This window comes from Triticum dicoccoides, chromosome 1A, assembly GCF_002162155.2.
Source record: "Triticum dicoccoides isolate Atlit2015 ecotype Zavitan chromosome 1A, WEW_v2.0, whole genome shotgun sequence".
NCBI classification, from domain to species: domain Eukaryota; kingdom Viridiplantae; phylum Streptophyta; class Magnoliopsida; order Poales; family Poaceae; genus Triticum; species Triticum dicoccoides.
Window position 1 is genome coordinate 593,722,494 of NC_041380.1, and position 14,437 is coordinate 593,736,930.

The following is a 14,437-nucleotide window of genomic DNA, read 5'->3' on the forward strand; positions in this document are numbered from 1 at the left end:
CCTAAGTTATAAAAATCCTACCGAGTGAGGAGCAACCCTCTCACTCGGGGGCTTAGCTGCAGTCCAAGCACTCGCCTAAGTTATAAAAATCCTACCGAGTGAAGAGCAACCCTCTCACTCGGAGGCTTAGCTGCAGCCCTGTGCTCGCCTAAGTTACAAAAATCCTACCGAGTGAAGAGCGACCCTCTCACTCGGAGGCTTAGCTGCAGCCCAGTGCTAGCCTAAGTTATAAAAATCCTACCGAGTGAAGAGTAAACCTCTCACTCGGGGGCTTAGCTGCGGCCCAGTGCTCGCCTAAGTTATAGAAATCCTACCGAGTGGTAAGCCGGGCTTCCACTCGGAGGCTTAGCCGCAGCCCAGTGCTCGCCTAAGTGGACTAAAGAATAAGTCGATTGCAGTAAAGGCGCCTTGCTTTGAACCTGCAAAAGACATTTCGATCCAAAGACAATCATATTCAAGCACCAAATTCAAGTTTGAATCGATATCTAAAGGAACCGAAAGTGCTCAGGCGTTAAGCCTGTTAAGGTTTATCGGTTACAATTCCACTCGGCATACCAAGGCAAATTTAAAGCGTCGAGCCACAAGAAGTTTTTTACCCCTCCTGTGGAGGGCTGGAAGGAGCAACGAATTCATCAAGGTCAATTCCGTCGGCGATCCGAGTGGCAGCTGCAAGGAAAGTTTCCATAAAGGACCTGAAGTCGTGCTTCTTGGTGTTGGCCACCCGAAGAGCCGCCAGCTTCTCTTCTCGCGCATCTTTACAGTGGACTCGGGCCAGACACAGAGCAACATCTGGACCACACCGAGCCGAGGACTTCTTCCATTCCTGCACTCGACCAGGGATCGTGTTCAACCGGGCCATCAGCGACTCAAGGTCATTCTGAAGTGTCTCCTCAGGCCAGAGCGTCGAGTCGATGCGAGATGTGGCGGCCTTCAGCCTTGCGAGATAGTCCACGACAGCTGCAACACGAGATTCCAGTCGGAAAACATCCATGGCAACTTCGTCGTTCACCGGAGAATTGACGGGGTCGAGGTTTGGCTCCAGCCGGCTAGTTTCTTCTTCAAAGTTTTGACAAAATTCTACAAGGATGATCACTAAGTCAAGGGGATGGTCGAATGAAAAAACCACAATTGGAAATGTTTGCCAAGCATAGAGGTTTACCTTCAAGCATAAGAAACAGCTTCTTGGCAAGACTACTCAGGAAGGCCTCCAGATCAGTTTTCTTCCTAGTCAATTTGCTGACTTGGTCGGTCAGGGCAGCTTTATCAGTTTTTAGTCGACTGATCTCCTTGTTGGTGATCCCAAGAGCAGCTTTCAGATTGGTATTGTCTTGTTCAAGCTTGGTGACTGAAGCTAACTTCTCGTCAGCAAGCTTGATCTTCTCAGCGAGTTCGAGGTCTATCTTATGTTGGGCCTCCCTTACCTTACCTGCAAGTTACAGCAAGGTCAGATTTTGAAACAAGCAAGGGGAAAAGCAGTCGTCAAGGTCTCACCAAACATACCTTCGGTCTCCTCCTTTGCCTTCGTCAGCTTCTCTTGAACCAGCTTCAAGCTCAGCTCGAGTTGAGTGTGCTTGTTTTCCAGCTCAGAGTAGCGAGCCACAAGATCACAGGAGTTCTGCGAAGAACCAATCGACTAAATGTCAAATATAATTCACTTCCGAGTGAAAAAGGAAAAAACACACGCTTCTAAGACTACAGCCGAATACAAGCATTCGACCATAGTCTCGGGGACTACACCCAGTGGGTGCACTCAGCGTGCCCCCACTAATTCTGCTGAAGACAAAGTCGACCAGTCGACCTCAAAAAAAAAGAGAGATGTATTCTTTAAGACTGTAATCAACTGCAAGCAGTCGACCACAGTCTCGGGGACTACACCCAGTGGGTGCACTCAGCATGCCCCCACCGGTTTGTGAAATCCAGTCGACATAGTCGACTAACAGAAAGATTGACATCATAAAGCCTAAGGCCGACTGCCAGCAGTCGACCTTAGCCTTGGGGACTACACCCAGCGGGTGCACTCAGCGTGCCCCCGCTCACACGGAGTTTAATCGACACACCCAGTGGGTGACTACTATAAAGTCCGGGAAGGAAAAGTTTTTGGTAGCATATCCAACAGAACAAACAGTGGTCGACTGACCTGAACATTGCTTTGAAGGGCAAAACTGGCGTCATAAGCTGCCTGGCTCGCATCCCGGATGGTCTTTAATTGCTCCATCATGATTCCCGCCTGGCGTATCGCTTCCTTCGCCGCGCCAGCTTGGTCCTCTGGGACGTGGTGCGTCGTGAAGAGGGAGGGCTGCTGAGCACTCGTCAATGGATCTGCGAAGGACACCGCGTGTCGAGTGGTGTTCTCTTCCTCCGCAATCAGAATCTCAGGCGCCGTCACGTCCTGGGGCACCTTACTGGCGGACGCTTTCCTACTCCTCCTGCGCTTCAGTGGTTCTTCATCCTCATCATCATCAGGGAGATTGATAACAGTATTGGGTGGATCTACGGAGAAGAATCAGGATCAGAGATCGCGAGTCAGTCGACTAAGAACGGCGTTAAGAATACAGTACCTGGGTTCGAAGTTGCTGCGTCCTCCATCTCGTGGTCATCAGCCCGGGCTGAGGTTTCAGAAGTAGCAGCACTGCAACTCCAAAGGATCAGTCGACTAACTTCAGCGTCGACCAGAGACAAAGTTCACACAAAATAAGAAGACTTAAGCAGCACGATTACCCTGATATGGTGGGGATAGACACCTTCATCTTCGGCAGGAGCTTGATCGGCTTCGACGAGGCCGCCCTGGGCTGCTTCGGCGCCTTTTCAGTCGGCACCGGAGAGGTGGTCCGAGGGCGCTTGGTCGACTGAACAACGGTCGCAACCCCCTTGCCACGTTCAGACGAAGGGTCGTGGACCAGCTTCGACCGCCTTTCTGAGCGCGGTGGTACGACCTCCTCCTCCTCTTCTTCCTCGTCCTCAACGTCATCTTCATCGCCGTCGTCATCATCATCATCGTCGTCATCCTCTGCAACGTCCGAGTCCCATTCCTCCTCTTCCTGGCTCTCGCCCCCGCTCGCCTCACCCTCCTCAGTCGGAGCTTGAGCCCCATTGGGCATCGAGTACAGCTCGGTGAGAGCCTAGCAGATATCAAGACAAGAATCAGTCGACCAGTCGGCAGGATAAACGGAAATGAATGCGACAAGAACGCAGTGGGGAGCACAGCAAGTGTACCTTGTTTGGATCGCTGTTGTGGTCGAGTGGAGGAATCCTTCTGGCTCCGCGTGGGTTATCCTTATTTCCGGTAACGGCTACCATCCATCTTTCCAGAGTGACGTCGTCGACTGCTTCTGGATGGACTCTAGTCTCGTCTTCAGTCCCACAGTACAACCACATGCAGTGGCTCCGGAACTGAAGGGGCTGGATGCGACGCCTAAGGAAGACCTCCAGGAGATCCATGCCCGTCACTCCCTCCTGAACCAACTACACCACGCGCTCCATCAACATCTTCACGTCAGCTTTCTCCTCCGGAATCAACTTCAGAGGGGAGGGCTTGTTCACTCGGTCCATGGTAAACGGAGGGAGTCCACTCGACTGCCCTGGTGTCGACTGGACCTGGCAGTAGAACCAAGTCGACTGCCAGCCTCTGACGGACTCGGGAAAGGTCATGGGCGGGAAGGTGCTCTTATTCCTCACCTGGATCCCCAGACCCCCACACATTTGGACAACTCGGGTTTTCTCATCACCTGGGCTCGCCTTCTTCACGGTCTGAGAGCGACACGTGAATATATGCTTGAACAAACCCCAGTGTGGTCGACAGCCCAGGAAACCCTCACACATGGACACGAACGCGGCAAGATAGGCAATAGAGTTTGGGGTAAAGTGGTGGAGCTGCGCTCCAAAGAAATTCAAGAAGCCACGGAAGAAAACACTCGGCGGCAAGGAAAATCCACGATCAACATGGGTGGCCAAGAGCACACACTCACCCTCTTCTGGCTGGGGCTGCCACTCCTTCCCCGAAAGCCTCGCAGCTCCATGAGGGATCAAGCCCTCGTTGGCCATGTCGAGGAGGTCATTCTCTGTGATGGTCGACTGGATCCAGTCTCCTTGGACCCAGCCCTTCGGCAGGCGGGATCTGGACGAGGACCCGCCGCGGCTGGTGGATCTCCCCTTTGCCTTCTCCGACGCCGACACCTTCTTCGCACGTTCCAGCGCCGCCGTCTTCTCCTTGGCCATGGTTGCCGGCGAGATGCGCGAAGGGAATTTGTGCGGGGGCGAGAGCGAGCACGCTGGGCGGGGAAGAAGGAAGCAGAGAGAGAGAGAGAGAGAATGCTGAGGCACAGTACAGAAATCCTCGCCGGGCGCATTTATAAGGTCCCTTCCGAGTGGATGACAGGTGGCCCCGGTAGATCTAATCATATCCAGGAACAGTTATGCAGACGGGATACGTGGCGAAAAAAGCGGCGCGAAGATCGAGGCGTCTATGTCCCGTCCCATCCGAACGCCGCGGTCCGCTCCGCTTCGCGCGCGTCCCCAAATTTCGCATCTCGCGAAATCCGCGAACAGCAGATCAGTCTGTCAGACACGGAGTTTCCCGCGATCCGTCGCTCGGAGATCGTCGAAGCCCGAAAGGTCACTCGACGCAAGAAGAGAATGGATCGAGTCGACTGAAGACAAGTTGCTCACTGTCGACGAAGAGATTCTTTGGTCCAGAACAACGCACGACCAGAGCGCAAAGGTTAATCGGAAACGACATCAACTCCTTCCTCACTCGAAGCCTCAATCCATTCGGGGGCTAATGATGGGGTCATGTACCTAGGGTAGGGTCATGAACCTGATCTAAGTACCTTACCCAAAGACATCCTTAGAAGAGGTCGCCTTCCAGTCGACCAACGAAGGACTCACTCGACTGACCTGAAGGACTCGACCACGAAGACTCACTCGACCACCAGAAGGTCAAGAGGCACTCTGCACTGCAACGGTCTGTAATTAAGTAGGCTTTATGATAGTAAAGGCACTTTATGTGGGGCGTTACCAGTAACGCCCCAGACTTAACTCACCTTAAACCCTCTCCTACGTGGGGCTGGCTGGGGTCCTGGCGCACTCTATATAAGCCACACCCCTCCACAGGTAGAGGGGTTCGGCACCTTGTAACTCATATACTCATAATCCACTCGACCGCCTCCGGGCTCCGAGACGTAGGGCTATTACTTCTTCCGAGAAGGGCCTGAACTCGTACATCCCTTGTGTTTACAACCTCTCCATAGCTAGGACCTTGCCTCTCCATACCTACCCCCACTCTACTGTCAGGCTTAGAACCACGACAGGTACCCTCACACTGTTTGCGGCAATGCCTAAAGCGGGGGATCAGGCGTACGACGACCCGGACAGGGAGATGCTCGACATCATCCATGACGGGGACAAAGGAGAGGATGTGGCTATGAGGACGGGCATGTGGAAGATTTGGATTCCACCCAGTTTGGTAACTACCAACAACAACAATCCTACACCCATACAGGCACGTAGCAGTCCTGCACCCAGACCGACGTGGGCACACGACAAGAGCAACATTGGGCCGGCAGACAACAGCAATATGAGGGGGAGGAGGAGGGGGGGGGGACAGAGGAGGAGGGGGAGGACGACGAGAAAGCTGATCCGAATGATATAGCCGGCGATCCAAAGAAGAAGGACAGAGGAGAAAGTTTCAACATGCGGGAGGACAAGGTGTTCTGCGATGCATGGTTTGCCATTAGCCTCGATCTAACCCATGGCACGGAGCAAAAGGGCACAACATATTGGAACAATGTTCACATTTGGTTCCACGAATAGAAACATTTCCCCCCTACTCCGATGCGGTCATCCACAACCATGAATCAAAGTCCCACAAGCATCGATAGTACACCATCCAAGAGGTCGTGTCCAAGTATTGCGGGTACTTGAAGCATCTCACCGCACAGTGGCCTAGCGGTGCACAAATCACCGAGCAAGTAAGTTGATCACTAGCCGGACATGCTTAGTTTTTTTTTTGCTCACTAAGCGTATAAGCTTAGTTTTGTTGCTCACTAGCCAGATATGCATTGTTGCCATGTTTCACTCTATAGCATTCTCGTGCTTGTTTGGTGTACAAAAAGTTGGAGAAGAAAAAAATTAACCGTCATGCATTGTTGGTTGAAGTTGAATGGGCAATCGAAGTGGAACCTTTTCATTGTCATGACCGCCGCCCAAGCCACCGAGGAAGAAATCGGTGACCCCACCGACCCAACCCAAGAACAGCTGATGAAGTTTTGAAAAATTTTATGGGGGAAGAAGTGAGAGGAGGAGAGGGCGAAGCGAGAAGGTGCGGCGGCCAGGCTGACGGAGAGGTTCAAAGACATCTTGTCGAAGAAGGAGGCATGCGTGAAGCGCTCGGACCTCAAGGAAGAGAAAAAGACGAAGAGGTTCAAATTGTTGATGGAGGCAACGGACAAGAAGTTCAAACTCGAAGAGAGGAGGACCATGATGGAGAGATTCAAATTGTTGATGGAGGCAATGGCCCGCTCGAGAAAAAGAAGTTGAAGATCGCCGCCAATGCGGAGGACGTCAAGATGTTGACCTTGAATCTGGACTCTTTGGATGCCGACGCAAGAGTGATCGTGCAGTGCGCTACTAGATGTTGCAGCGGCAGAAAGATCGGGTGATGGCGGCGGACAGTGAGGTCGCTGAGAGTGCCTACACGGCGATGACGACACCTTGATCAGGGAGCAGATCGCTGGGTGCCAGTCCGGCAGGGGAGAAAATTATACAGACTGCTGGACTGATATTTTTTTGGATTCAATATGTAAAAGCTAAATATACTTGCCTCTTTTTGACTGTAGCCGGGCATGCGATCTAACAGTGGTGTGGTTCGGCATGCCATGTGGATCGGATTAGATTTGAATTTTAAATCGCCATTTGCTGACGAACATATACATAATAGCGTTGGATGGCAGCCTCCAGTATTTGTGTCTGCGGACTTGTTCTCTGTCCGCCAGACGGATGCAGGATGAAATTTATGGGTCTCCATATGTCCGCGCCAGACGGATGCGGGATGAAATTTACGGGTCGCCGATGGAGATGCTCATACCTGGGTTGCATATCTATGGATGCATTCTGTCTATGGATACATTCTCTCCTTTGACTTCTTTCTGGCTTGTTGTTGCACGAGGAACGACCAGACGCGGGTGAGGTTCCTTTCGTCCCGTTTACCTCTCGCTATCGTCTCGTCTCATCACAGGCAAAAGATCAAAAAAGATTTCCACAAAAAAAAAGATCAAAAAAGATGCTGCGTAGGTGCGTGCCATGCAATGCGATGACCAAAGCTTTGACGAGGACGACTGAAAGCTTCTGTTTCATCTGACTATCGTCAGCTGGGTTCCGTTTCACTTTGCCCTCGCGCAGGCCCTCCGGCTTTACCTCGATCGGGCTATCTCTGCCGGAAAGCAACAACCTAATTAAGCAAAGTCATTAACGAAATCTTTTGTTTAACGCTCTGCAGTGGTCCCTGGCGCAGCTTATCCCTCGATTTTTTACGGTGCGGTGCGGTGATTGTGGGATGGACCGATGCTTCTGTGTATTCTACTCTGCTCCCGGAGGTAGCAGCAGTAGTGCTCCAGCCAGTGATCATCATTCAGGCAGGCTAGGTAATGATAAGCTGCGACCGAGATGAACTCTGCTCGAGTTTCTTCAGTCCCATTTCCTGACGCCAAGATCGCGAGTTCAGTGATGATGAACTCTGCCCCCGTTCAGTGCAGTGATGCGGCATTGAACTTGAAGAGTGCTGAGTGTGGCGTTGCAAAGACCGGGCTCCATGAAGCTCGTTTTGCAAAAAAAAAAAAAAATCAAAATATATTTAAAAGTTTCAAAAAATGCCAATTTTTTTGTACAAATACATATGCACATTCTTTAAGTATGTATAGATTTTTAGTAACTAATTTGATCATTTGCATGCTACACACAAAAAAAAACCAAATATCTGACACAAATACAACAAAGAAAAAGCCTATTTCAATCTGTGTATTTATCTTTTTTTATACATCACATATGAATACATATATTTATGAAAATTTGTACATGTATACTTAAAGTATATGTCTACATGAAAATATTTTTTCAGATTTTTTTGAGTTATGAAAAAGGTATTTTGACTGAAAAATGTATATAGAGCTCAGTGGAGCTCGGCCTCTTCAGCCACTTTTCGAAGAGTGCTGCCCTACCTGGTACCGAAATACAATAGCTGACAATCGACCCAACACTGCCGTGCCTGCAGTGATGCAGACTTGGTACTCAAGGCAGTGTCGGAGTAGTTATCGCCGCGGCAGGCATGCCAAGCGACCGAAACGCCAGGGATATCACCGGTGCGCCTTCGATTCCAGGCTGCACCCTGTTGCCCCTGCACAGCGTCGGAGGCTCCTCGTTTTAGCCACAACTAGGAGTAGTTTTTTGAGATCCAGAGGTGCATGCATGAATGGACACTCGCCTGGGGGCCTAAAGAATTGAATTTTATTACATTCGTCCACCGCCGGGAACGGTGGTCCATGGCAATGAGAGACCGGAGAATCTAGTTTCGCCCGATTCAAGATATTGCACTCTGCTCCCGTTGCATTCCTGCATCTCGTGCGCGGTGTACAATGCATACATGCATCGGTAGGATGCCTCACAATTATCACAATTATAAATCAGCGACCAAATCCATGCATGCATACATGCTTCTCATTGTTCTTTTCTTATTCGGTCGCGAACGACTCTAAATTTGGTCTCCCATGCGGTTTGCGTGATGGGTATGCATGCTAGAAGCTATACAGTATTTCTTTTTTTGCGGGAAGCTATACATTATTTAATAGTCAACTAAAACAAATTGAACAAATTTTGTCCGTTTACATACTGAAAGAAGAATTGCTAAATGCATGCTGAAAAAGATTAAAAAAATATTACAACATAAAAAAGATGATTCCGCAAACAAAAAGATATTTTTGTGGTCTAAAGTTCGCCAGATTCGTTACTTATTTTTATTATTGGATTTGCATCAGTTAGGACTTGAAAACTAAATCTCACATCTCTATATTTCGATAAATTGGATTACACTGCCTTCCTTTCCAACCACCGACTTGTCGCCCCTGGCCTATGCCAGCTTCGAGTAGCCTCTGCCGCCTCTGGGTTCGACTCGTCGTCGCCTGCCTGCCTCGAACGCCAACAGAGAGCTCTCTCTGCCGCCATCTATGACACTATCAATGACTGAAGGTGTACACTTTCTTGTTCTCTCTTGGAGCTTTGGTATTAAGTTCTTCTAGTTCAATTAGAACATCTATCTCCAGACAATGAGTGTCTAATTAGTCCCAACATAGTGGTATTTTGCATGTCACATTTGACTCGATCGATGTTGTATTGTTCTTTTTTTTGTGCGGGAAAACATCCAATCAACTTATCTTTAATCATGGCAGTATAACAAACACTAAAAATAAAAAAAATTATATTCAGATCCGTAAACCACCCAGTGACGACTATAAGTACTGAAGTGAGCAGAAGACGTGCCGCCATCATCGGCCTCCCTCACCGCAGCCGGGCAAAACTTATTGTAGTAGAAAGTCGGATGCTGTATTGTTCAAGTTGCATATTAAGATGGGTTGCTACTAATTTGTCGAAGGTTGCAATACAAAATCATATTTGAGCATGAGCTAAAAAAGGCTCTAGGAATCTTACTCGCAAACAATGAGATACTTACCAGTTTTTGTGTAATTTTCTTCATTATTTGTTTTATGTTTTTTCCACGTTCTTTCTTCTTTTTGTATTATACCAATGTCAGTGCATTCTTTCTTAGCTTCTATTTTCATTTTTATTTTAGTTTTAGTTTTTGTTACCAAGGAAAAATGAGGCGGTTGATGCTGGAAAAAAAATAATTCACTCTCCTGAAAAAGAGTCGCCCCCGTTATTTCACACCGCAGATCGGCTAACAGGAGCATAAGCAGCAGCACTAACGTTGCTCTAGTGATCTCGGCGGCGGCCAGGCATGGCGCCATGGATTGGTCGCTTGATGCGAGGGATTGTATGCATGTATGTGTGTGGTCCGTGCAACGTTCACGATGTATCATAGCGCGCTGTGGCATGCACGATGATTTTTATGTGCGGCTCATGGTGTTTTTGCGTGATGACAATGGCCGTGGACCGAGTAACCGTGCCAGGAAGCCTATCATGTGTGGTCAACTAAATCGTTGTGTAGTCAGATGTATGCATTTCGAAGATCTTTTTGTACGATTTCTGCTTGTTGTTGCAACAACAAAAATGGCTATGCAGTCAGTTGACTACCGGGCCAGCTCAAAGTGTGGCTTGGCCGCCGCACGGAGCCACGTCGGTGCATGGTAGCTGAGTCACACGTTCCCTTGTTTCGTAGCAAGGATGCTCAACCTGGCCAACACAGTTGATTCTTCTACAGAGCAAGCATCACACATCCAGGACTGCCGATTTACAGATTGAACATATTCCCGAAAAAGACAACAACCCGAATTACGGTGAGAACAGTTCAATGGCTTCAGCAAAATGGAAGATGACTATATATACAAATAGATTTTTGTGTGGAAAGTATACAAATTCGTTGAATGTAAAAAGGAAAACATAGAGCAGCTGATTTGCTGCATTCAAAGCAACACCATGAATCGCAGAAAACGGACATCCTCTTGTAGAGGATCCATGCGCGTGTCATGCATCCGTCGGCGCGTTACCTCGACGGACGGCTACCTACACCACTCGTTGCAGTTGTCGGCCTTGCAGTGCTGGTAGCAGCTGCCCCACTGCAAGAGGTTGTTGACGAGGCACTTGACCCGACACGTCGACTCGCAGACCTGGCAGTCGATGGCGCTCAACTCCTTCGGCGTCCCGGCGCTCCTGCCGCCGCCGCGGGTGCCGTTTCCACGGCCGTCGGCATCCGCCTCGATTGCCACGGCCTCCTCGGGCGCCGGTGGCGCCTGCCCAGCCACGGGCCTCGACCGCCCGTCGGCCAACAGGAGCAGGATCAACAGCACGCACGTCGCTCTCGTCGTCTTCACGGCGGCGGCCGGGGATGGCGCCATGGATCGGTCTTCTAGTGTGAGGGTTTGTGTGTACGTACTTCTGGTATGTGTAATGTTGACTACGACGACGTTGTGTGGTGGCGCGCGCGAAGTGAGGGTGTAGTGCGCGGGGGATTTGTACGTATGATTCGTGGTGCTTTGTGCGTGATGGCAACGGCCGCGGACCTGTGTTGGTGGAAGGTGGTTGAGTCACACATTTCATGGCATGATTTTTTCGACCTGTAAACCGTAGAACAATTGTTCTACGGTGTTATATTTAGCCAAATAATGAGTACAAATACAAGCCTCCAGGAGGCCAAAGGGAAAAAAATAAATCAACCTACACCTTCTCTAGGTAAAGAACCAAACATGTTACAAATTATTACTGATCCAGAGCTTGAAACTGCCAATATGCTTTTCCTTGATTTTGAGTTGAAGCAGATTCAGATCCTGCTTAAGGAAATATCTCCAACTTCGAAGTGTCTGCTGCAGACCTCTAAATACTTTGCCATTTCTTTGGGTCCAAATTTTCCAACATCCAAGAATTATAATTTCTGAGGAAAATTTCTTGGGTAGATGTTCTGATGCAAGGAGAAATTCTTCATAAAGTGATGTGCCTCTTTTCTTACCAGGAATTAGTGAATTCCAGCAGTCCTGAGCAAAAGTGCAGCCCCACAGAAGGTGTATTACTGTCTCTTCAGCACTCTGCCTACAGTCTGGGCAATGAGGGTTATCTAAGTGCATTCCTTTCCTTTGAAGCAAGGCTCTAGTGTTTATTCTCTCATGGGCAGCTAACCAGAAGAAAATCTTGTGTCTCAGTCTGTTTTTACTTTTCCAAATCATCTTGAAAATTGGGTGCTCCTCCGAGTTAGGGATCAAGCTGTTGTAAACTCTGATGGAGGACAAATTAGCCTTCCCTTCATGGCTCCATTGATCATTTGCAGAATTTGTCAACCGTGGGAAAAGATTATCCAGCTGCTAAAGTTGATTGAAGGCTTGATTTGATAATGGAAGTTGGAAGTTGTCTATACTATCATCTGCCGCATGATAATGTTGGACAGAGATAGAATGATTTGTGGAGAAGGAATGAGGCTGTGGAAATTGGATGTATAGTGGCTCACCCATCGACTTGTCCTGCCACAATAGAGCAGTAGCACCTGAGACAACCTTACATTCCATAATATTCTTAAAATCACCCAGAAGAGAGATGTGTGCTTTCCACCAGAAGGACCCAACCCTAGCATCAGTTGGTGGCCCATGTTGATAATGCTTTTCCCAAATCAGATTAACCCAAGGAATATCTGCCAAATTTAGGAACTTATGTAAATTCTTCGTGAGAAGTGCCTTATTGTGGGTTGCAATATCTAGAATGCCAAGTCATCCCCAAATCAGATTAATCCAAGGAATATCTGCCAAATTTAGGAACTTATGTAAATTCTTCATGAGAAGTGCCTTATTGTGGGTTGCAATATCTAGAATGCCAAGTCATCCCTGCATTTTGGGCTTGCAAACTTTCTGCCAGGAAATAAGTGTTGTGCCCCCCTCCTCTATTTTCTCCAAAAGAACCGCCTGAGGAATTTGTTAAGCTACTCAATAACTCCTGCTAGAAGAGCCATTGTGCTCATGTAGAAAATTGCCAGTGAAGCAAACACTGACTTAATCAGAAGCAATCTACCATCATAAGATAAAAGTGTTGAGCATCCAGACAACCTTATGTCAATCCTCTGTAATATAGGGTTGAAATATTCAATTTTTGGTTTGATGTGCTCATTGGAAGGCCTAGATAGGTGAAAGGAAAGCTTACACACTTGCAACCAAGAAGTGACAGCAGACTGGGCAGTTCATCTTCAGGTACATTGATTGGAACCATGATCGATTTCTCATAATTCACCTTGAGACCAGTGAAAGCAGTGAAGTGTAGAAGAAGGTTTTTAATATGAGCAAGTTGCACTAACTGGGCAAGTAAGACAAAGATGGTATCATCTGCATATTGGATTACTGGGAATTCAGGACAGACTTGACTAGGGATTGGAGGATTGATAAGGTTATTTCTCATGGCTTCATTCAGGATGGATTGGAGGATGTCTACTGCTAGAACAAATACGAGGGGGGATAAAGGATCACCTTGTCTTACTCCTTTCTTACAGAAGAAAACTTTTCCTGGCACACCATTTAGAAGAACAGAGGAACTGCCAGAGGAGAAGATCATGTTCATCCAGTTGATCCACTTGTCACCAAAGCCTCTTGCTTTTAGAATAGAAATTATTGTTTTATGCTCAATTAAGTCAAATGCCTTTTCAAAGTCCAATTTGAGCACTATAATGGGTCTTTTTGACTGATGACATTGGTGGAGATATTCAAAAGCCCATCCCAGGCAGTCCTGAATAGTTCTTTGTTTGATAAAACCATACTAATTTTTATGCACCAACTTTAATATTACTGTTTGGAACCTGTTGGCAAGGAGTTTTGTGATGATTTTGGTGGTGCAGTTACGCAGAGAAATGGGTCTGTAGTCATTGGTGTTTAAAGGAGAATCTTTCTTTGCGACAAGGGTTATGAAGGAAGCATTGATGCTTTGCAAGGAGATTTTTTCTTAATGAAAATCTTGAATTAACTGATAAAAATGATATCATACGTCATTCTAGTGAAGAACAAACAAATGATATCACACGTCCCAGATACAATTTGTACATACATTCCCCGAATAAAAAGCAACTCAAACCACAACGAGAACGTGTGCATTTTTATGGGTTTACCCAATCGGGCTTGCTAAGTCTGTCGATTGAGACTTCATTAAGTCTCAGTCGATGCTATGTCCGCGAGATGTTACATTGAGATCGGTGTAAAAAAATGTTTTAGTTTCTTTTTTTTTCTCTTTTTTATGTTATGTCACTTGACTAGGACCTAACCACACCCTTACCCAATAGGTGCATGTTTGGTTTACATGATAGAATAAGAAAAACAAATTACAAATTGAATGCCATGTTCCCTTAAGTCATTGAGATATCTTCATGAGGTCTTAGCTGATGCTAAGAACCCTTAGAAATCAGGTCAATATGAATGCAATCTTTAGGAATCTAGTGTCTCCATTCCTATGAAACGAATGCTAAATATAGAGAAAAATACAGTTGGTGAAAGTTCCGTCGGAATCCTCTAAATCTAATGAGCCTTGGAGATAAGTATATACAATTAGATCGTTCGGTGGTCTCGATATCTTCATGTAATTTTATTATGTTTGAGGTGCTTTGTACTTCCGGTGAACTATGATTATAGACCTGAATCATTTTTGCAAAAAAAAAATACAATTAGATTTTTGTGCTGGAGTATATATTTTGTGAACGTAAAAAGAAAAAGGAAAACATAGATTAGCTCATTTGTTGGTCCGAGGAAAACACTTTTGA

At 47.4% G+C, this 14,437-nt stretch overlaps 1 protein-coding gene across 1 annotated transcript; it reads right to left on the reverse strand.

Annotated features, from left to right (window-relative positions):
- Positions 1–10,721: 10,721 nt before the first annotated feature.
- Positions 10,722–11,121, reverse strand: LOC119348839. The gene has a single exon (XM_037616830.1). The coding sequence runs from the start codon at positions 11,055–11,057 to the stop codon at positions 10,722–10,724; it is 336 nt and encodes a 111-aa protein (XP_037472727.1). The 5' UTR covers positions 11,058–11,121.
- Positions 11,122–14,437: the final 3,316 nt, after the last annotated feature.

Excerpts from the sequence above, each read along its gene's own strand:
- LOC119348839 (XM_037616830.1), bottom strand. The coding sequence starts at position 11,057 with ATGGCGCCATCCCCGGCCGCCGCCGTGAAGACGACGAGAGCGACGTGC.